We start from the raw sequence: 24055 nt of genomic DNA, 5'->3' as shown, positions 1-24055 counted from the left end.
AATTGATTCTCTAAATTGCATAACTTCTTGGATATTAGATCTTATTTTTAACTTCTTCCATGAGTATAAAAATAGTATTTATAATTATTATTAGTTATACTTGAAATTTTTGCTCTAAAAATATTAACAAATTTGTGGAGATCTATAATAGTTAGAAATCTATTTATATTTCAATCAAATATAGCATCTACGATTTTTTTTTCTTCTATCGCTATGTAAAAAACTTTAACAAATCTACAAGTCGAATTAGAAGGCAATTTGCAATCTCTAATATCAAATTAATTTTTTAATTAAAAAAAAGTAGATAAGATATCAAAAATTTAACCTAATTTTATTTATTTTTATTTATCTAAAAAAAATATTAATAAATAAAACTATTTGTTATATAAACTATTTAAATAAATACTTTATTAATATTTTCTAATAAATTACTTTGCTATAATTTATATATATATATATATATATATATATATATATATATGATTTGTATATTAAATGTAGTCATTTAATATAATTAGTATGTAAAAAAATTAATTTGATAAATACTTATAAATAATTTTTTATCAATTTTTATCAATAATCTTAAAATATATGAAAAAAATGAAAGTATTACATTATAATATTTTATTTGAGCATAATTGCTTCAAAGAATAATTCTTTTGTGAATTAATATATGAAGATATAAATGAATATTTAATATATGATATGTATGTTAAATTAACTTTGTTTAATCTTAAGATTCCTAATTTTTTTTTAATCTCAAAGTATAATTTCATATTTTTAAACCTTAAGGTATTTATTTATGTCTCAAATAATATTAATTTAGTACTAATTTTAAAAAATTATTGATGTAATATTTTTATATACTTTCAAATTTTATTTTATTTCACTTATAGAAAATTTTGCAAGTTTAAAAACATGTTTCCAATAAATTAACCAATAAAGTTGTTTTTTACAAGCATTTTAAACATCGTAACCTAATTTGATTACAATAGTAAAGTTAAAAACAGAATGAAACAAATAAATTTATATATTTTTTTATTTATATTATCAAAAGTCTTGTGTCATAGTTTGTTTTTAAATGATTCTATTTGAATTTTACTAATGAGAAATATGCTGGGTACTAATTCTTAGATTTGTGCACTTCGCTTTTCTATCACAACCAATGTAAATCCATCAACGTAAGACACACCGAAAATGATCTAATTCAGAATTCATCCATCTTCATTCATCCACATTGTATTTCATCCAGCCCCTCAGCTCTCATTTTCAAAAAAACCTAGTGAGCTCTCCCTGAAATGTTCAAAGCTGACTGAGAGGCAGAATTATTCTTATCTAAAAACCACCATGTTTTAAATAATCCCGTCTTTCTTGAACAAAACATTTACGAATACCACATTTGCCACGTGCCCCAGAAAGTGCCGAATGCGCTCCATTTAAAATTCACTCCAAAGCATCGAAGGGGACTTCTCGTTGTGGCTTCGCGAAACTCGACCGTTAGACAATTCAAACTGGGAGGATGGATGACCTCTGTTATCATTCATCCACCACCTGTCCAAGGCGTTAATCCTGTGACTCATTTAGTGCGCGCAGAGCTCGCTTGCCGCGTAGTTGTTTGAATTCCCATTGTGATCCGACCCCTCTGCGGCCACGTAGTCTGCAGCAACGGTAAACGCGAATTTGAACAGGTTTATGTTAGACGTTGGGATTCTGACTGTGTCTCTCTGCACAGTTGCGGTTTCGGTCACAATTTTTGTGCCACACCCTCGGTGTCCCGGGTTGTTTTTGTGAAATTATTGGATAAGAAGCGGTGAAGGGGAAGTTGTCTGACAAGGAGGCCAGTATTTGCCAAGGAGCAAAGATACACGGCTGTAGTGATAGTCCGTTGCTGTTTTAGTAGATTGGGTTGCAGGATTACGAAGGTCCTTCGAGTGCTGAGGCATCAGGAGCATTCTGTGTTGAGTTTTGTTTACTTGTACCCTGACGTGTGTCCGGCGGATGACGTTGTCCTGCATTGCCTTGTTTCTCGGTAGACGAGAGGACTGGTGTGATGTTCTAGCGTAATGCGCTTTGCTTTGAAGGAACCAAATATTAGGAGGTAGTTCACCGAAGGCGGCTCCTGCTGCCGAATCCTTACTCTGGCGACAACTGCTCCTGCGTACACTTCTCTTGGAAGTTCGCTAAATTACGTCGTTTGTGCTCAAAGGGCTTCAAATCGCCCGTGTACCCTAGCAGTAGGCACTGCTGAGATGGATGGGACCTGCCACTTGACCTTTCTTCGACATTGGGAAAGAGAGCCACTGATATCCATGTAGACGGCTGCTGGACCTATGTGCGAGGGAAGGTTACTGGAATCCGATGGAAGGGCAGTAGCTTGCAGTGCACCATGGAAGAGTAGGGAGCAGTGTGGAAGGACATTGCATTTTAGCTTAGACCACATTCTACTTCTGTGTCGAGTGTCCTTTTAAAAATTAGCTTTACTAATTCCATCCGAGTAGCTTCCTCAGAGACACAGGACTTGTTCATAGCACTCCTCGGATCGCTATGCATTCACCCGTAACTTTCAATGCCCCTCGCTTCGTAGGGTATAAAATTCTGAGAGTCTTGTGAGCCTAGCTGGACAACTCGAAAGGCCTGAGCTGGGTGTACATTAGTAGCGACGATGGGAGCAGACAAAGCAAACGTTTCTGAAGGACCACCGTCTGGAGATGATGGTAGTTTGTTGGCAGAGAAAGATTCACTGCAGGCCGTCCAAGTCGCCTTGAACATCCGGCCTCTCATTGCACTGGAGCGTGCCCAGGGCTGCAAAGATTGTATCACAGTAGTACCTGGTGAACCTCAGGTAACGTCATTGCTCCGTTTTGAACATCCCCGGACTCGAAGTTTCTGGCCAAATTTGGGTTGTGAGCATGTCTTGTCCTGGAGATCAACTTTCTGCATTATTTGCGCTGAATCCCTCAAGGCACCCCTAGTTAATCTCTACCCTATAGACGATGTCCAAGCACTTCTGTTATGTTGCATTCATCTCGCGTCGCGCCAGTTCTTGACGACCCTCAAGTTATGGTTGTCTCATTGAGAAGCAACGAATGTCTTCATTGCAGGTTCAAATCGGCACTCATTCTTTTACATTCGACCATGTCTTCGGCAGCTCTGGCTCACCTCTTTCTGGACTCTACGATAAATGTGTGAAGTCGCTTGTAGATGGCCTGTTTCATGGCTACAATGCAACTGTGTTGGCATATGGTCAGGTAAAATTTGGGCACAAGTGTCAGACGGCCCATTTCATTATGTTATCTTGACCTTACATAACTTTCCAGTACGTCAATGTTATGTTGATTCTGTTAAACTAACATCTATAATGTTTTCCTGGTTTTCCTAACGAAGCATCAGTCACTATGTACAACATATTTTGGAGCTGATTCTAATACATTTCGTAGCCCTTTTTGTTTAACTCTTGATGACCATACCTGCAGACCGGTTCGGGGAAAACCTACACAATGGGCACTGCATACACGGTGGGAGGCTGCATCGACGGAGTCATTCCCCATGTTATGCAGGACATCTTTCAACACGTCGAAACTCTGAAGAAAAAAGTTGACTTTCAAATTAGGGTGTCATTTATTGAGGTGAGTCGCTCCAAGTCGATGTAATGTAATTTTTCATTCAGCCTCATCTTTCGTTATTTCATTTGAAGATCATCGTCAATTCAGTCGGTCAATGACCAACCGATCAAACTTCGAGAGGAATTACATGGGATTGGAGGCTTCTGTAACCTCAGACTATTCGTTTTGGCCACATCATCGACTGGTGCGATAATCCTTGCCGTAAATTCTTCAGATTTTGAAGGAGGAAGTGCACGACTTGCTGGATCCCAATCCACCCTCCACAGAGGCTAATTTTGGGGGAGGGTCAAAGCCTACCACAATGGGCAAACCTCCCATTCAAATTCGGGAGACCTCGAATGGAGGCATCACACTCGCAGGGGTAACTGAACCCGATGTGAAGAGCCTAGAGGAAATGGCGGCATGCCTAGAGCAGGGATCCTTGTGCCGAGCTACTGGAAGTACGAACATGAATTCTCAATCCAGGTCTGACTTGCTGCCATCACCCTTCGCTACTAACATCAAATCGAGTGCAATATGAGAATACACTTTGGAATTTAAGTCGTGTGCTGTTTCTTTCTTTACAATCTTCCTATTCGATCATGTAAAAGTTAAGAAGGTGGTACAACAACGTGAAGATGACTCAGTCTACATTGCCTTATCCCTATGCACATCGCGACTAGGAATTGCTCAGAAGTCTCACATGGATTCCAAACTGTGGTTGATACCGTTCTCTGCACAGTCGATCACACGCTATTTTCACCATAATGCTTGAGCAACGTCGCAAGTGGGAGATGCTTCCCGACGGAGGTAATCCACTTTTAGAGGATTGCAATGAGGACTACTTGTCTGCAAAGCTGCATTTGGTGGATCTAGCGGGATCTGAAAGAGCTAAAAGAACCGGAGCAGATGGATTACGATTCAAAGAAGGTAACCTGACTTGCATGATGCCCATCCTGACCTCGCATTTCCCTCTAAGTTTTGTGTTTTGGATGCTCGCCTCCTGGATAAAAGTACTTACGGAACTGTTTGGTAACTGTCAGATTAATTATGTTTGATCACAGCAGAGTCAACAGAGAAATCTGTCAAGTTTCGATGACTTCGACATTCTGTCTTCTTAGTTAAGCAGCTTTTCTCATGTAGGTGATCGAGACAGTGGAAGAATACGGCTAAATTTTCGGTGGCTGCTGCAGGTGTACACATCAACAAAGGACTTCTAGCACTCGGAAACGTAATTAGTGCTTTGGGGGATGACAGAAAGCGTAAAGAAGGAGGCCATGTTCCCTACAGAGATAGTAAACTCACAAGGTTATTGCAGGCAAGTCAAAGAAATATCAAACTTGTTAATAAACCGCTTTTTGTGTGAATGGAATTCCTAACTGAAGTCCACCGGTTTTAACTTTGGACTTGACACTGTACCAACAGGACTCCCTTGGAGGGAATAGCAGCACTGTGATGATAGGTAATCACTGCACCAGCTTTAGTTTCGTGGACTTTGCAGTTTTTCCGAAGTGATTTGTGTGTAACGTAGTATTTTTCGGTGATCTGCAGCTTGTGTAAGCCCAGCAGACTCAAACGCGGAGGAGACTTTAAACACTTTAAAGTATGCTAATCGAGCCCGGAACATCCAGAATAAGCCTACGGTGAGGACCATACTCTGAAGCAATGTGGCTTTTCTTGTAACTCAGATCCGGTACATAAGTGTATTTGAATTTATTTTCCTACTCCTCTATGAGGACGTTCTAATTACAACTATTGACCAACCTGTTGATCAGGTCAATCGAGATCCCCTGACTGCTGAAATGCAGCGACTAAGGCAACAGCTTGAGCTGGCCCAAGTTGAGCTTATCTGTGCTAGAGCTGGAGGACCATCAAATAGCGACATGCAGGTGCACTTGAGCGCTTATCCAAACTGTATATCTCCCTGTAGTTCTAGAATTCGTAACCTGCTGCCTATTCTCATTGAATTCTATCGGGAGATGTTCACTTTGCCCTACTGAATGTCGATTTTCACATGCTTTAGACGAATCACAAGACGAAAAGCGTATATCGTATTCTAATAATGTCAGAACCGCCAGCCTGACTTGATGATCTTAGTTCCCATGGCGTTTTCCATCCGGACCGTCCTAAATCATCAGCTTCCCTAGTTTCGTTTCTGAATTACATGTTGTTATCAGATGTTCAAGCAGAGAATCGCATGGCTTGAAGCTAGCAATACTGAGCTTCGTCGAGAGCTGGATGAATCCCAAGGAAAAATTGCCTCCCTCTCTCGATCTGCTTCGGAATCAGAAGTAAGTTTTTGACGTCTAACCATCCTGGGTGGTAATTACGCTTCACTTCTTTTCACCAGACATTCACGCTGTGCGTACGTACTTAAGGTTGGATTTGTATGTCTGTAGCTTCAGCGGAACAAGCTGCTAGTTAAGCTCGATATGCTGCGGTCTGGGAAGACTTTTGAGGAGCTTGACGGGGAGAAAATTACCCAGGTATAATTCTTTGCAGTTACAGTTCGTTGACGAAGCCGTCTTCTGGTAAGAGACCCCCCCCCATAACAACAATGCTGCCTGTGTATGGACTCAGACCGAGGATTTGCTGAAGGACTACGTGAAAAGAATCGAGGACCTCGAGGCTGAGGTTCAACAACTTCAGCAATCCAAGTCACGATCCGTTTTAACCAATCGACCGATTTACCCTAACGTCGCCAATGTTGTCAAAAGCGTAACACCTGAAGGCATCACTGGAGTTCCAGTTATTGGAGATGTTGTGTCCCCTGGTGAGGGCTTGCTCTCCAAATACCCTGTTTTGTGTAGTCTTTAACGCAATGCTGTAGTAACTTTGCGAATTGGGAGTCTGCATTTCTTTCACCCGAAAATCACAGACTTGGAGTGTTGCACGAACAACTCATATTCACAATGTAAGGATGATTACGTACAGGTGAAAGTCGTGCGGAGCCAGAGGCCGACGTTGTTGCTAAGGAGTTAGAGTATTCATCAGTTCAAGCTGGCCTCGACAAAGAATTGCAAGAGTTGAATAAATGCTTGGAGCAAAAGGAGGTACTGGTGAACCTTGAAATGCTATGGTTATCAGCTGACGCGATTGTGCCCCTCTTCATCTAATATTAAGGCACTGATTTGGTGCGACCTCTCACTGATAGTAATTAGCTAACTCGAGCTTACTTGACACAGGCGGAGATGAAATCCTTTGTCCGAGCTGATACCTTAGTCTTAAAGCAGCATTTTGAGAAAAAGCTGATCGAAATGGAGGAGGAGAAAAAGCGCTTGCAGGTAGATTTAATTCCCTTCGTACTCATCAATAATACTAGTAAAAGTCAGTTCTGTTAATTTCGTCTTCGAAGTTTTCGGGTATTGGGTTATTATTATCATTGTATCATTTAACTCTGTGACACCGAATCGTGCAGATGGAAAGAGACAAGTTAATGATGGAGCTCGAAAACCTTTCTCATGTCTCCGACGATAACGCCCAGAAACAGCAACTTGCATACAAGCAGACTCTAACTGATCTGGAAATTCAGGTTTGCAATTATCCGTTGAGCTTCGACGTTATAATGAAAGATTTTTGTGTGCGGTCTTCTTTCTGATATATCTCGCTTTGGTTTTAACTAGTTTTGTTAATATCCGTCGAGACAGATTGCGGATCTGAAAAAGAAGCAGGAGAATCAAGCGCAACTTCTTCGTCAGAAGCAGCGAAGTGATGAGGCAGCCAAGCGCCTGCAAGAGGAGATTGTTCGTATGAAGACCCAGAAGGTTCGTGATCCCCGCGTCAGTGGTCCTTTTATGTAATTCTTGACATGACCTGGGAAATGGTTTCAAAGATGCTGAGTCATTGCCGCCTTTCAAGCCATTTATCAGTGAAATTCATCAGTGAAATTTATCAGTGATCGCCCTGCACGTTTATCTTGTAGCTGAGCATTTGTAATGTTAACCTTCAGGTTCAAATACAGCAAAAGATGAAGCAAGAATCTGAACAGTTTCGGTTGTGGAAAGCATCCAGAGAGAAAGAGGTTCTTCAGGTTGAATTTTCCCCTCGCCATCTTCGAAATTTAATTGGGAGTAGCTGCTTGATTTAGCCCGTATCATTTTGTGTACTCCACGGTATAATTGACATTGATAACTCTTCTTTGCATGGATTCAGTTAAAGAAAGAAGGGCGTCGTAATATTTACGAGTTACACAAGATACAAGCTCTACATTTACGGCAGAAAATGGTGAGTGTCCTAGAACTGGAATTTGCCTTCGACACACTTTTGATGGCTTTCGCTGTTAGCAACCTGACCCGCACGGCCTGATCATTGATGTTCCCCTGTGCAGGTATTGCAACGGAAGACAGAAGAGGCCGCAACGGCTATGCGTCGTCTGAAAGAACTCCAAGAAGCCAGGAAGTCGTCTAAAGATACTGCTCCTAACGGTAAATCGGCTTCATGGTTCTTGACAGGCACGAGTACAATGTTACTTTCAATATGTTTTGGAGTTCACCGAGACTTCTCTAACACTGTTTGGTTTCGCAGGAACTCTACTTCTCACTGGTCCTTCCTCTCAGGTGCCACTTCTCAATCTTGGGATATCTTTTGAAGTATGTCAGCTTCTTTCTGAGTAGTTTCTTAACTGATATTGTTCTGATTGCACTATTCTGATAACGTTCGTGGACGTCAATCGCAGAACAATGAGAAGTCCCTCCAACATTGGCTTGAACAAGAACTCGAAATGGCTCTTCGAGTTCACGAAGTTCGTTCAGCTGTCGAGAAACAGAGAGAGGAGTAAGTACTTCTGTCTTTTTATTCACGTACTTCGGTTTATTTTAGGTCGTTCTTTTAATCGGTTGTGGTTTAGGAAGTAGATGCGGATCTTTGTACTCCTACTGATCGTCGCATCTTTTAACATAGACGTGCGGCTACTGCCAAAGAACTGATGGAGCTAAGGCAACAGGATGATGAGAAACTTGCAATCGCAAATGATCCTGATGAGGAGTCCAATGCCAGGTGCGTTTAGAATATTGTAGGGTCCGTTGTACCCGTCATTGGTCAATATCATCATGCGATCCAAGCGACACTCCGCACTACTGTGACCTGCCACATTCTTTCTATTATCGTTCGCCTAGTCGATTTTCTCTGTTGACATGGTATGTGCGTATGATTTACATCTTGTTTAAACCTACTCAACAATAGCTTCTTTTCTGAGTTAATTGTATGCAACTCAGGCACGCCCGTATCGCGTACCTGGAGAGTCTTTTGAGCTCCTCTTCTGGAGATATGGTGGCAATGGCATCTCAACTGTCGGAAGCTGAAGAACGTGAAAGAGCTTGCAGTGGTCGGGCTCGTTGGCAGCACTTGCGCTCTATGGGAGATGCAAAGACCCTCTTGCACCTCATGTTTGGTGTCGCATCCTATTCCAGGTTCGTTTATATCTCAGTTGCTCTTCAAGATATAGCAAACTACCAGGTTTCCTTTTTGGTTCTTTAAGGACTTCCTGTGTCGTCCTTCTCTGTCTTCAGTGATTGAATTGAATAATATATTGACAGTCAACACTCTTGCTCTCCTCTACTGTGCTGGTTATAAATCGGAGCTGAAGTGGTGTTGCAATATCTTTCAGATGTCGCTTCAAAGATCTAGAGGACGAGAACAAAGAGATGAAGGAGAAGCTGGCCGAAGTGGAAGGTCTATTGAAACAGACAGAAGCACAACGTCAGGAATTGGAAAGACAGAATCTACTAACAAATCAAGCTCTGTCCGTTGCTTTGGTAGCAGCCAGTAAGGTGAGCCGCTCTCCAGATGGCAATAATCGACTGATATTCATACGAGTCTTGTCTGATCCTATCAGCTCCTTGTTCTAATTATTATGGTAACGGTGTGTATCCAGTATGAGTTGGATGTTCGCAATACTCAAACTGAGGGCGATCGTCCACGGAAATCTGGTGGACCGTATGACCTTCGAAAGGTAAGGCTGATGTTGGTCTTAAATGATCCTGTAGCATTTCCGGTAGTATTCTCGTACTCACACCCGGTATAACTAGAAAATTCTGAAAGACCTATTTGTTTTCATTTTGGTGGTTCAAGCGCTGTTTCATGTTAACAGGTATTGACTTATTCCTCAATGAAATCGAGATATTTTTTAATCTTAAACTTGACGTAAAGGACGAACTATTCTAGATATCGGCTAAGGTTTAACAAAGTTTCAGTGCCGAAGATCTCTTCATTTCGACCTACTCCGGGATAATATCTGGATATAGCTAATCGCTTCAGTGCCATCACTGATCAAATGTTTGTTGACTGAAGGTGTCCCGCGTTTCCTCCATAGTCCGGACTTCACTTCCGGAGTCTGATATGGATCTATCTGACTCGGAGTCCGAGTTCGACATGAGAGCTGATGTCTCCGATCTGGATTCAGATTTTGATGAGGATGAAAAATCTTATAAAAGACGTGTTGCACGTAAGACTCAGTCTGGAACTCGGGTTCTTTCTGGAGGAAGGAAACAGGCTTCTGTTGGCCAGAAGTCGAGCACTGACCTGCCACATTCCGAGCCTCCGAGTGAGCCAGGATCAGCAGAGAGCGGTCGCATTACTCCGTCTAGTGGTGCGACCACCCCTGCTGAGGTAAAAGAGGAACTTAAGTCAGGTCATTGCTGCTCGTGTTCTCCATGGTCAGGCTGTAAGACTAAGAAATGTGCCTGTAAAGCTGTCGGTGGTTTCTGCGGACCTGCGTGTGGATGCAAGGTCGGCCGATGTGCAAATCGCGGTGAGATTGATACTGTCGAATCATCATTGGTGACCACAAACTCACTTGTACCAGCGCATAGAGACATGGCAGTGGCTATGGCGGGTCTCCGAGTGGATGAGACATCGCACAAACTAGGGTTTGATTTTGGGGATTCTAAAACCGGCGTAGAGTTGTCAGGTGGTCCATCTCCCGAGACCGATAGTGCCTTGTTGAAGAAGGTAGTGACCTTGTTGGACTTTGCATGGAAAAGTAGTCAGCAGGGCAGCCCTCAAAGCCCTGACGAGCATCTACATCCTGGAGAAGTGGTTTTCCATGGTACACGTGACGAAACAAGGAAAGATGAGGTTGGTAGTAAAAGACCTCGACGACCGCTCTCAGATATTGGAAATAACAAGGTTTGTTACGGTCTCACGTGTGTATTTTCTCCACGCACCAGCTGATCCTTATGATGTTTTTCACGTCTATGATGATTTCTATCCTTTCGAAGTGTACTTGACTTTTTCATGCTTAGGAATTCGTTCGGTTCCTAATTGCAATACGTGTCCTTGCAGATTTTAACCAAGCCGCACGGGGATCGTCCCCCCTTGAAAACTAAACGTAAAGTCCCGCGTGGTTTGGTCCAGCTAGTGTCGGTTCCTTCATTGGCTCCCGAGCAGCCAGCTGCTACTCCTTCTTCCACCCCGACTGCAACAGTCCCTGCTCCAGCAATCGGATATACCGCCGCAGATGGCAACAGTCTCGGATCCGCAGACGGTGGGTACACACTTCGTTCAGTAGGAGACCGACCTGCTGTTCCGGAAACGCAAGCTCCCTCGAATAACAGTGCGGGATACCACGTCACAACTAGCGCAGGTGAAAGACCTGGAGAGCCTCTTGTTCCTCCCAGGGTACATCCTTCTCTTCCGAGGTCTGGTCATGGCCCTTTGAAAATACGGTCTGATTCGAGCTTGCAAAATAGTGAAGTCGACGCTTCTACTTCCAACGGTAGGCGAAAGGACACAACCAATGGCCATGGACGGAATAGTATGGCCGGGGATCAGAAAGAAAATATGCGGACAAATTCGCGAAGACTGTAAACAACTCATTTGTGGGGTTCAACCTGAGCAGGCCAAATGTTAATTTTAGCACTGTAGAGAGTACATTTTCAGTTGTTAAACTTCATTACGCACCAATCACTTCTTGTGACACTCTTGTCACGTCCAATCCTGTCACCTTGTACATCTAATCAATCACATTCTTGGTGACTCCATTTTTTCCTTCAAGACATGGCATTCGTGTGATAGATGTTGCCGCTGTTTCCTTAGAACGACTTCTTTGCCTCTCGGTTAGACTATGCATCATGATGGAGCTAATCGAGTCGTCTCTTTAATACACTGTGTCAAACTTGTCATAAACCGCTAATTTTTCGACGTATAGTGACGAAATGATCATTAAATAGAAGGGGAACTTGTGAGGTTAACTTGCAGGTAAAGCTACTTCTACATCACCATTTAGTGCACTGTGCGTTTTTAGGCCTCGTCACAATATCAATCATTCTCGCTGTTACTCAAGTTGCAAAATTCCGGACTTCCTCTATGCATTAGCTAAGCATTGAGGGTGCAATACTTATGTGCATGCTTACATTTTTATTTTGTTTTATATCTATTTTATATTTTCTGACACAAATAGAGTTTATCTGTGTTGCAGGTAAAATAAGATAAATAGCCCCAACCAGGTCCTGTCAGGGTTGAGTGACCTACTAATTACTAAGACTCAACCTATTGTTTAAGTATGACAACTTCTATTTTGACCTATTGTTTTGTCACGTTACCAATATGTTGTTTGCATACCATTTTTGATGGAGCTATTTAATGAGTTCTGTAGTTTGTAAGGGCTTGTATATTGCATTTGCTTGTATTTCAATCCAAGTGTGTCTACCATACTTGATTAATTGCAATCAAATCTTATAGTAATCTTGCTTGAATTGCCAAGGTATCTCGTTAAATGTTGCATCGTTCTTGTCAATCTAAAGCACCTACATAGTAATTCCTTACAATAAAAGCCATAGTTTGCTAACCTTTTTGAATCTTCATGAAATATGATATGCAAATGTATGATGTTTTTACAATGGAAAAAATTGAATGAGTCTTGACTTATATTTAGTACTTGCCATTATATCTTTTTATTGCTTGGAATTGTTATCATTACAAATCACCTCTATTCTATTAATATTATGTATCAACCTTTGCTATAAACTCGTTGTTGTCTTTGGAATGAGGAGCTGAATAATTTGTACTCTATTGTGATGCATTTCTTGTTGAGTTGCACTCCTAGAACTTATGTAACATAGTTTTGCATGTATCAAAGATATACTAGACATCATTGACAAATGTCTCAACATATTCTGCACCTCCTTGTATTTATTGCAATGATTCTATGCCATATCATCTATATGAGTCTTGCTTTCTTTTACATCTTCTAGATATTTCATACATTAGACTATTTTAATTTGAAATCATCTAGAAGAATACCTCTCTATTTCTAAGTTAGTATATTGGAGACTATTTGATATTTTTTTTAACAGGAAACAATCCAACTATACAAAATATTACATGAGTGGAACCTCCTCGGGCCCCTCAAAGCATCCAAGATTCCACACAAGTCAATTCATTCTACCATAATAAAGGTATATAGTCTTTTTTTGGTCCTTTGAATATTATAATTATATGGACCCATTTAAGGCCTCATGTAATGTACCTCCTTATAGATTCATCAATCCTATCTTTTTAATTTATGCTATATCTCCTTTCAAATATAGTTTCATATAAGCTAATAAGCCTCCTTTCATACTTATAAATTTTAACTATTGTAGGAATCGAGAATTCTAAAGAAAGATTATTGGTTTTATATTCTTCAAATATTTGTCATATTAATGTCTCTGTAAGAGTATCATCACCTAAAAATAGACCTATTCATTCATCTTGACATAATTCCTATGATAAGGTTGGAATGAATTAGTTTCTTTGATGGATGAACTTTATAATTAATACTTTTTATGTGATATATTAGTTCAAGAATGATATTTTTCTATACCATTACAATTCTATTCTTGTCATGGATATATACCTACTATAATCATTACCTAGGTAATATGAATAGGTAGAATTAAGTAAAAATAGATTAATTTCATAATACCTATTTTGACTTTGCATATGTTTGTAGTTGATTGGTAGATTAGAAACTTAGTTAACAAGTTATCCATGTACCACATATGTTAGTAGCTTGTAGAACAAGTTAATTATGTAGCATCCATATAGAAAACTTGCCTTGCAAGTCAAGATATATGTCATAGAAAGTCAACACATTTTTGGAGGTCTTATAGAACGTTGCTACATAAATCATATATGGATAGTATATGTAGAGGTAATAGTAAAGCCTTCTTCACTCTTATCAATTCCTTTCTTGCTTCTACTCTAGATTCAAGCATCTCTAATTTCCTTGTCTTTTGGCAATAACTATTCTAATTTCTTTTTAATATACATACTTCTATATTTTTATTTTGTCACTTCTCTTTTGACGCAGTTTCATAAGTTTATGTATCTTTTTTCATATCTTTGACAATTCCATACCATTGATTCTTTCTAGCTTTGATGTTTTTTTTAGTAAAATATTTATAGCTTGGCTCCAATCTTCTTCTTGTATAAGATTGCAATTGATTAAGATAGAATCACAATATCATATGTAAACTAGAGTCTGATAGTTCTAAAGCTTTCATGATCCATTCAATTAATAAGACTATTATGGCATCAATTGGATTGATTAAGTTAATACTTCTTTTGTTTAATTGTTAATAACGTTGTAACCATGTGACTTTAGTTTGAGCCTTTAGTATCATTCTTATGGCTATGTAATTCCTTAGAGAAGTTTTTATCTTTGTTATATCATTTTTTGTGCCATTCTATAGAAAAATAAAGTAGAACATTGTTGACAATTACTTCCCTACTAGTGGTATTAATTATTGTTGAATATCAATAGTTTAATTTTTTGTTGATTTTTTGTTGTAAAAAGATATCAAAATTTATTAAATTTAATAATAGCCCAAATGATGTTTTTAGTAGCTTTCTTACTTCATCTTCTTCTAACCATGGAATATCCAATTTACTAGTCCATTATAGTTAAATGGAAGTAATGTTATTTTTTTAATGTCTACTTGATTTATTCCAATTTATAATCAAGTTTGATCTTGAATAAAAGATTTCAAGTATATAAATGATATATCAATAATAAATTATCAAATATGTATCTATTAGATAAAAATATTGATTGAATTATACTTATAATATTTATAAGAATAGGTTAGAATCAAAGTTGTATAGCTTTTGTATAAATTTTGTAATCTATATTGAATAAAATTATAAATCTTCAATTTAATAGATCATGTCTTATGCATCTTTTATGTAACAATGCAATGAATCTTTGGTCACTCTTAGAGAAAATCGTCTCTTTGGTATACTTTCTTGCAACATAGTTAAGAATTTTGATTCTAAGATGTCACAATTTTTTTTTTATAGAATTCTAAGATTATTCCATCTAATATTATGGATATCTAATAGAATATCCTATTAGCTTCTATAAGATTCTAAAAATATTTTTAGAATATTTTAAAAGATTTTAAGTAGTTTTTAAAATATTTTAGTAAATTTTTAAAAATTTGAAGAAGATTAAGGAAGTTATTTAAGAAGCTTCATAGGATTGCTTCATCTTCAAGCAACATAAAGACTTCTTGAGAAGCTTTCTAATATCTAATATATATTAGAGTCAATATTGAGGAGTTTTCCAATCTCAACAATACATCTTTTGTAGCTCTAGTCCATCTTTCTTAATATTGATCTTGTACTCATCTAGTTTAATCAAGTTTTTGTTAGCTTTTTTATTAAAATTCTTTCATTCAACTTCTTCTTTGATCTCATGTATAGTGTATTTGTAACATGTAGACCCGGTGATTTCTTTCTACTCATATCCTTTATAATTATGAATTTGGCTAGAAAAAAGAGCTTACTTTATCTTATTTTTTTTTATCTATATTTAATATATATCAAACACCTAGTAAAGCTTGAATTTTAATTTTTTTTTGCTATAATTGTGGTTAAAAAAGCTTCATAAAGCTTGCTATAAAATTATTGGTATATGTAAGCTAACACCTTTGAATGACTGTGGCATTGTCTACTTTTACCTACTAGTTCCGTCATACTTGAGGGTGCCAACCTTTCCTTATAAGTCCAAAATAATTTCTATGTACATTGATGAAATTTTTTTTTTTTTCATTCTATCTTGGATATTTTAACTTATAATTTTTATTTAGCAACTTACTAAACTAGATCCACATGGTATACAAATTTTGCTTGGTATATTGTATTATTGGAATTGTCTTGTAGGTCAGCAACAACATTGGCTAGTTGTTTATGCAAAATACCTTTGTTTCTATTTTTTTCTTATTGCATGTCGCATACTGAAGGCATAAAAAAATCTGGCACATTTTCAAAGCTTATTAAAGAACATGAGAGATTGATTTATTCTCCATATTGCTCATACATATTATTCTACCTCTATATTTGACAAGTATGTCAAATTTATGATGTATATTGATTTCATTATGATGCATATTGGCTTTTGCATGATATGCAAGGCATAATATCAAGGACATGAATCTTAAAGAATTAAAAGATCAATATACCTTTTGTCACAAATATACAACTGAAGAAGATTCAAGAAGGTTCAAGGAGGTTCAAGAAGGTTTCAAGAAGGTTCTTATAGATCTTAGAAGGTTTCAAAAGGTTCTAATAGGTTCTAAGAAGGTTCCAAAAGATTCTAATAGATTCTAAGAAAGTTCTAAAAGTTCATACGAGATCTTGGAAGATTCTAAGAGGCTTTAAATGATTTTGGAAATTACCAAAGAAAGATCTTAGGCTTGCTTTGTTCCCAAGCCTTATGGAAACTTTTCAAAAATCTTCCTAGAACCTAGTATATATAGGAGTTGAGGTTGAGAGAATCCTCAGTCTCAACAACTCACTTCTTATGGTCTAGTTAAGACCTTCTTGTCTTATATCCAGTTATTGTTCTATTGTCAAGCTAACTTTATTTCTTAATCTTAAATCCTTGTCTTGTATATGATCCCTAACACCTTTGTGTCACTCAAAAAGACTTAAAAATACTTAAAGATGGTATAACATTAAACTATAATGGCTATTATCAAAGACAACAAGAGTATAGACTCTTGAAACTAAACTAAAAACAAAAAAGACATTGATAAGAGTGAAAAAGGCTTTATGCTTGTGTCTATATATAATATCTAATTATGAGCTATATGTCAACGTTTTATAGGACCTCCAACATCTATCCAAATTACAAGATACATGTGTTAACTTCTCAGATAATTTTTTTTATATATGTACTATATAATTAGTTTCTTCCACAAGTTGCCAATAAATGTGATATATGGCTAATTTCTTGACTAAGTTTCTAATCTACAAATACATGTAAAATCACAGCCACGTCTATAAAGATTCTATGTAGCTTTTCTAAAAGATATTATAAAACTAATCTATTTTTATCTACTTCTATCTAATAATATACGTAATCATTAGAGTAAATATATATATATATATATATATATATATATACATATATATCTGACACATACATATTGAAAATTTTGATATCTATTCAACAATTGAGATTCTACTAATTGTCCCTTTTAAGTACATCAATTGTTTTGAATGAGTCTCTACTACAAACCGCATCATGCCAAATGTTGTAAAGTTTCTAGGATTTAGATTGCTTAATACAAGTTCTATTTAATAAGATTCATTTCTTGTATTCAAATCAATTTCATGTTGATTTCATCTTTTGTTGGAGGGATCAATTGTTCTTCTATTCTTTCAAGTTGGATTTGTATCAAGAGGTCTTTAGTATTTCCTCCAATACTTGTTACAATAGATCCCATTTTTGCTATCTAATCCATCTTTTTTACTTATCTTAATAAGCGTGGTGATTGTCTTTCTCCTTTTAAATTGTTTTTGATATTTACTTGCTTGTTTGTGTTATTGACATTGTTACTTCTTTGTAGCTCCTATTGTGTTACTATGATAATACTATCTTCACATCTTCATGTCCTTTGAGGACTTTTGTTTCTTATTATTGGTGGTGATTCTTAATTTGTCTGACTTATCCAAATATTGTGTATTATTATAAATTCATTTATTTTTGTAAATTCACTTGTATTTAGAAATAAAGCCCACCTACAATTCTTTTCTTGCATTATTTATCTTGTTGCACTAAGTCGTCTTTCTCTTAGATTATTAATATGAATTTAATCTTAGTATTTTCTTACTAGGTCTTCTATTTCAATTATATCAATTTGCCTTTCATGCCTAATAGAAGAACTTTTCATCTGAATACAAGTCTACCACTCAAAGCTTTTGATTATGTGAAAAATATATTAATCAAGAGTGACAAAGTATGACAATACTTTATTGAAATAATTAGATGTAAATAGTAACATTTTAGATGTAATGTATAATTTACAAAATCTCATGATTGCACTACACATGAATGTAGAGCCCTACTTTAGATCCGTATTGTGTCTCAATACCACGTCCATTTCTTTCAAAGTTATTTGTTAGTTTCTACTAACTATTCAATTTATTTTATTTTTTAAAATATTAAATAGTAATTCAAATTTGTGTTGATAAATTAATATGATTATATCTAAACAAAAATGAATAATAAGTTCAATCCATAGAAGAAATAGAAATAAGCAATAAAATCATTACATAATATCTTTATATAAATAATTATATAATATCAATCAAAATAAATAAATAATAAGAATTAAAAGTAAAGAAAAAATTATTTATGTATATATTTATTTATTAATTTATAAATATAAGTATATAAATTTAAAAATAAAAAATAAAAAATATTTTTAAAATTTTGAATTTTTTTTTTGTTGACCTATGTATTTAAAAACGACTTCATGGACTATATTAGATTTTGATAATATATAAGTGAGAAGAACACCAAATACTTTAAGTGCAAAATAACACTTCAACAAAGTAACACCAATATAATTAGCTAAAAATTACAAAAAAGAAAAAAAAGAAAAACATATTAAGCATATGATTAAAATAAATGGAGAAGTCAACAAAAAATACATCCCAATATAGAGACTTGGAATTGATAGAAGTCTTAACATAAATAAATGTAGCTTTGGTCATATTTTAATTCATACTCATAGTAAACTCATATTTATTATTAAAAAAAAAATTAAAATACAATTGCACTTATAAAAAAGCCTCCTTTTTACAAAATCTTTCAATTTTGTTTATAAGATTTATAAGGTTTTCCACTCTAATAGTTGAATTCCAAGAACAAAGACTTGTGTTATTTAAATATTAAACAAGAATTCTCTTGATAAAATCTTGAGTGAGTTGAGGATTCTGGGCTTTCACCTAACAATTTAGTTTTAACTATTTGGAGAGTGGCATCAGGACACGTATAACGAGATGGAGAAGTGTTGATGGATCCAAACACAGGGTCATCCTTGCTTAGAATGCTACTGCCCAATCCACTAAAAGTACACAAAACATAAGAGCTCAAGACTCTATGACAGGCTGCGGCTTAATTAGGCTCTTACAAATATCCTTTCCAATATCCACAATCCACGAGTAAAAACCAAATTACTATGTCACCCTGCGGCCAAACAAATCTTGCTTGAATGTACATTGCTTTAATGCAATGTGCATATACAATTTCTAGGAAAGCGGTTAAACATTTGAGAATCATGAAAAAAGACAAAAATGATCCCGAAAGCAGATTGGATGAAACGTGATGAAGATCAATCAAATTCACACGCACCAGCAGGTCAACGCGTTCCCAGTACCCATTAATCGGATTAGGACGCAATGATAGAATAGGGACGATTACCTCTACTGCACCGCTCATCTTAACACGTAGATCTACACACATCCGACCCAGCATGAACAGCACACTTCAACATCAGACAAACAGTATGATTAAACAGCTTGCAAAAATCCCTGGAACTCTACTCGATTGTCACGGCTGACCTGGTGTTTTTGGCTTTTGTGCTGGTGCGGGTTGAATTCAGCATTCAAACAGTCAATTGTTAAATTGACTGCAAATTCGGGGATTCTTCTAATATTGGGTACGCAGTTACTCGATATCTCACATATTCTGGATTGTCGGCGAAGTTCTTGCTGCCGATAATTTCAGTGACCGTCGCACGCGAGATTCGGGAAGAAGGAGTTCTCAAAAAGAACCAGGACGATCATGGATGAATTCATCTGGATTGCGATAAGTGAGAGGGCCTCTGCTAGGACGATATCCTGCGCCAAGTATAAACGCAGGCTTTGCATCAAAAGTGTTCATCAGTTCCATTCGCATCGGCCTTGAGTTGCATTGCCGAAGTCGAGTACTGCAACAGTATCTCGTGGTCCATTGCGAAGCTCCATTTCCTGGGAGAAGATGGCCAAGCCATCAGCTGCCCCTGTGGCACTGACTGCCGTGGTGCTCTTGCTGCTGGCGATGACCAGTTCCTCTCTTGGTTCGTTCCGGCGTAGTGCTTCTCTCTATGTTCGCTGGTTTCGTTGCAGTGGCTTTGTGCGAGCAACCTTGGATTTTTGTAGTTACTAATGGCGATAATGCTGAAATTGCGATTGGTCATGTTTGGAATTCGCAGCCGCGATAATTACCGTCCGAAACCAATGTCCAATTTGGATTTCGGTTTGTCAAGAGTCCTTGAGAAGGCCTGCAACCTGCTTTGCTCTGAGCCCTAGGACTGGTGCACGGTCGATGAATGTAGGTAGGGTCTGGGAGTCGGCTATCATTTCGGGGTTCCGCGGCAACAACGCAAATGTTCAACAAGGGATACAAGCCAAGCCACAAGCAAACTTGGCCGAGTTCACGCTCGGATTGAACAACATGGACAAGTACGATCTCAGCAATGTGGTGAGAGGCATTTGCAAGCTGCTGATAGCAGAGTCACCAACTTCACAGTGGCTCACACTGATTACGTGATGGATGTGCCTGTTCTGTTCTAATGACTTCGGTGACTCAGTAGCGTTGGTAGCGTCGAGTTCTATCACTCACATCGTTCTTCGGAATCGGCGTGAGCAGAATGCTTATAACCTCCCTTTGATGATCAACCCAACCTTCACTAACGGAGGAGTTCGACGAGGACTACACTGGGGCAGTCCTAGGTTCTACATCCCCTTCCTGGATTCCTTCTGCAAGCCACCGAACAGACACACCGGCCCACCAGGAAAGGGGTGCATCAACGTGGTCGGGCCCACGACGCCTCGTCCCACTCCGTCAAAGGCATTCAAGAGAGCATGCCCCTCTTCCTACTCTTATACCTTGGACGACAGAAACGCCAACCCAGGTGTGATGTATGGCTGCAATGTTGGCAGCAACTACGAGGTCGACTTCTGCCCGTGAAAGGCCCAAAGCTTGGTGCCTGTGATCCAGTCGCGCCAGCATCAGCTCGAAGTGGACATCACTCACGCAGCTTTCGATCACGGCAGGTGCCTTCACGAAATAGTGCGTCAATATAGAACAGACAATGATTAAGACTTGAAGACCTTGCGCAGAGAGAGGGGGGCAGAGGCTGTGCTGATCCGCAGTGTGTGTGTGTGTTCCAGTCTATCGAAATGGATGTGTGAAAGATTTCACTCCAATGAAACGTGTCGATGAAACTTTCCATGTGCCTGTCTGTGTGCACCTACTAGTCCCCACGTCTGATCGAGGTTGTGTTTGCAAAACAGCTTTGGTTTGAATGTCTCCGAGCATCGACACGATTCCTCGGACTAAATTGTCGTCAGGTGGGTGAGGTCGATAACTGTGGCGTACATCGCAGCATGGTGTTTGGTGGCTGTTGTATATTTACCAATCGAGCTTCCCGGCATACATGCACAAACACACATGAATCTGGTCAGTTAGATATATGCGTACTTTCATGTATGCAAGCCAAGAATAGTCGCGTGCGCGTGATCGATATGTGGATCATAAGCGAATAAGGGGAAAGTGATAATTCAATCATCTAAAAGCGATGGCGTTCAATTAGCGTAGTTGGAAGTGGATGAATCAACCATCGCGAACAAATGGTGGTGACAAGTGAACAGTGGTAGGGTTGTTTACAAAGATTGAAATTTCTTTCGTGAGGTAACGAGGGTGTGTATGCAAGCAGCTCTGCTGCAATTTGGATTTTGGGTTTTGCAGAATGAAACATTAAGCAGCAGAGACATGTCCGACAGCTGGGCAAATGAATGCCGCTTGGTCCCATGCTCACGCCAAAAATACAAACATGTATGGACATGTGCGTTCTCAAGGGACGTCACTGTTTTTCCAAATACTTTGTTGAATGTCAATCAAAAAGGTAAGCTATGAAATGAAAATTGTTTGATCCGTCTATTTATTTATCATCTTCACCCAATGATAAAACCCAAGAAATCTCACAAAACATACACAAATATAACCAACAAATCAACAAATGTAATAAAATACTATACAGTTGTAAAATATGCTTAATTCCATTTATGGATTTATTTGGAATAAAACAAATATTCTACTTTTCCATTATATATGTCTAAAATGGTTTAAATAGGACTACCAAAATCTTTGTAGTGACTATAATATACAAAATATGTTTTGGATTGTTGACATTCAAAGTTGTGGTGTTTATGAAAAATGACATATATTGCAACACATACAACAACTTTAGCTAGATATCATGTATATCTGACCAACAATCACATTTGAAAAAACATTATTTTTAATGATATCATAAAAGTTTTAATTACTCTCTTTGATTTCACAAACCATTCATCCACAAGACTAGGCAATTACTTTAGAACCTCTCATCAACTCGCTTTCAAGTTTTTTTTGTTTGAATTGAGGTTTTTGTTTTTATTTTTTAATTTATCTTAATACTTCTTTCAAATTTTATTTCAAAACTTCACAAAGTGCCAATTAAATGCTTGTTATGTATGTTAAGGACTACAATACTTTTTACATCACAGATGTCTTCTGACCTGGACCTATTCCACATACTAGCTCATTACTTACAGTTTCTATATTACATTGGAGTTCCTTTGGAGGTTGAGGTTGAAGGTTGCAAATGTCAAGGAGGTAGTGCAATACTACGGCAACATGCAGTGATATGAGCAATGAGCTAGTGGCTTAGTCCGCATCCAAAAAATAAATAGATGAATATTATGAGACTTGATGAGCCTTGTACCAAATATTAAACTCAAAAAAACAAATACTACACTTGATTCTAGCCATAAGGCCAATGAAGATATATGTGCACTCCTTCAATGCGTCCTTCTTATACTTCATTTCTTTTCCCCCTCCTTTGGCACATTAGATGGGACATTCTACAACAATATTGTCCTACTGCCACCCTCTTCTCTCTGTTCTCCTCCATGCCTTGCCCGTCCATTGCCATTGCAAACATGCCAATAAAAGCCGATAGTCATTTCATGTACCTAAAAATTAAATCAATGTCTTTTTTGTGCTCCCTGCAATCATCTATTTCCATGGTCTTATAGATATTGTCACAACCACATCCTTTGTTGTCACAGTTGGAACTTCAATATCCGCTGCATTGCTTGCTTTCACCTCCCTACTAGATATACTTGCGGTTGTCTTCAGCACCACATTCAAGATCATGCTATATTATCTCACTACTCGACAACCTATCAAAGACAAAAACATGATAAAGATAAATAAACAAGTGAGACTTCTTTCAAAGAAAGATGACAAAATAGAAATAACTTCATATGTATATTAAGAAAGAAACTGGAATGGCTATTGCCAAAAGCCAAGAAAACTAGAGACCCTTGAAGCTAGACTGGAAGCAAGAAAAGAGTTGACAAGAGTGAAGAAGGCTTCACTCTTGTCTCTCTATATACTATCTAACTAGAGGCTATGTGGTGACGTTCTATAGGGCCTCCAATATGTGTTCACTTTGTAGGACACATTCCTTGACTTACAAGGTAAGTTTTTCTACATGTGAGCGACATAGGTAGTTTGGTCTTCAAGCTAACAACATGTGTGGCCCATGGCCAACTTTTTGACCACATTTCTAATCCCAAAAAGTCAATAAAAGATACCTATAAAGTCAAAGCACCATCTATAAAGCTTCTAGGAAGCTTCTATAACAAATACTATAGAATTAACTTACTTTTATTTACTTTTACTTACTTCTACCTATTTATACATGTAATTATTGGCGTATATGCGTATGTCCAGGACATTATCCCCCCCTTCTAGGAACGAGTTCCACAAGAAGTGGTAATCATATGTTGAGGAAATCTATGATGCGACGAATTGTATTCGCCACATAATCTGATCTTTGTTCTCTTCAAAGATGATTGATAGGGCCTCTCAAACATCGATAGTATCCCATACCAAGGCAGGAAGACGACCCAGTTATTTGATCATTGTTGAGCCCTTTATAACTTCCTTCAAATAAAATATTTGGAACACCATCAGGAATTGTTCCTACCTCTAGTAAAATCACTAAACATTGGGAGTTCCTTCCAAGGTCGTGAAACCAAACGCATTGTATCTTGCCACCTATTTGAGGAAGAACATGTCGTTCTTGAAGATCTTCATCTCGATTGCATCATCTTGAAGGTTGTGACAATCGTAATGTCTCGTCTAG

General features: G+C 37.7%; 2 protein-coding genes and 1 non-coding gene across 3 annotated transcripts; 2 read left to right on the top strand and 1 right to left on the bottom strand.

Moving 5' to 3' along the window:
• The first annotated feature begins 1621 nt into the window (after positions 1 to 1621).
• Positions 1622 to 11594, top strand: LOC112285046 (kinesin-like protein KIN-4A). Its single transcript, XM_024525532.3, has 27 exons — positions 1622 to 2842; positions 3102 to 3248; positions 3474 to 3626; positions 3838 to 4088; positions 4345 to 4532; positions 4796 to 4920; positions 5028 to 5064; positions 5154 to 5245; positions 5378 to 5491; positions 5780 to 5893; positions 6002 to 6088; positions 6183 to 6375; positions 6537 to 6655; positions 6788 to 6886; positions 7021 to 7134; positions 7250 to 7366; positions 7552 to 7632; positions 7755 to 7826; positions 7930 to 8026; positions 8127 to 8158; positions 8278 to 8375; positions 8502 to 8597; positions 8816 to 9010; positions 9208 to 9370; positions 9475 to 9552; positions 9891 to 10727; positions 10884 to 11594. The coding sequence occupies exons 1-27, from the start codon at positions 2663 to 2665 to the stop codon at positions 11406 to 11408; spliced, it is 4404 nt and encodes a 1467-aa protein (XP_024381300.1). The 5' UTR covers positions 1622 to 2662; the 3' UTR covers positions 11409 to 11594.
• Positions 11595 to 19768: 8174 nt separating this feature from the next.
• LOC112284469 (uncharacterized) lies at positions 19769 to 21096 on the top strand. Its single transcript, XM_090251814.1, has 2 exons — positions 19769 to 19933; positions 20069 to 21096. Exons 1-2 carry the CDS (start codon positions 19855 to 19857, stop codon positions 20404 to 20406), a joined length of 417 nt encoding a protein of 138 aa, XP_090107940.1. The 5' UTR covers positions 19769 to 19854; the 3' UTR covers positions 20407 to 21096.
• Positions 21097 to 22493: 1397 nt separating this feature from the next.
• On the bottom strand, positions 22494 to 22688 carry LOC112285244 (U2 spliceosomal RNA). Its single transcript, XR_002970635.2, has one exon. It is a non-coding gene; the product is annotated as a U2 spliceosomal RNA (small nuclear RNA).
• Positions 22689 to 24055: the final 1367 nt, after the last annotated feature.

This window comes from Physcomitrium patens, chromosome 7, assembly GCF_059467195.1.
Source record: "Physcomitrium patens ecotype Gransden chromosome 7, ASM5946719v1, whole genome shotgun sequence".
Taxonomy (NCBI): Eukaryota; Viridiplantae; Streptophyta; class Bryopsida; order Funariales; family Funariaceae; genus Physcomitrium; species Physcomitrium patens.
Note: the sequence above shows the minus strand (reverse complement) of the source record. Positions and strands in the feature narration are given on the sequence as shown.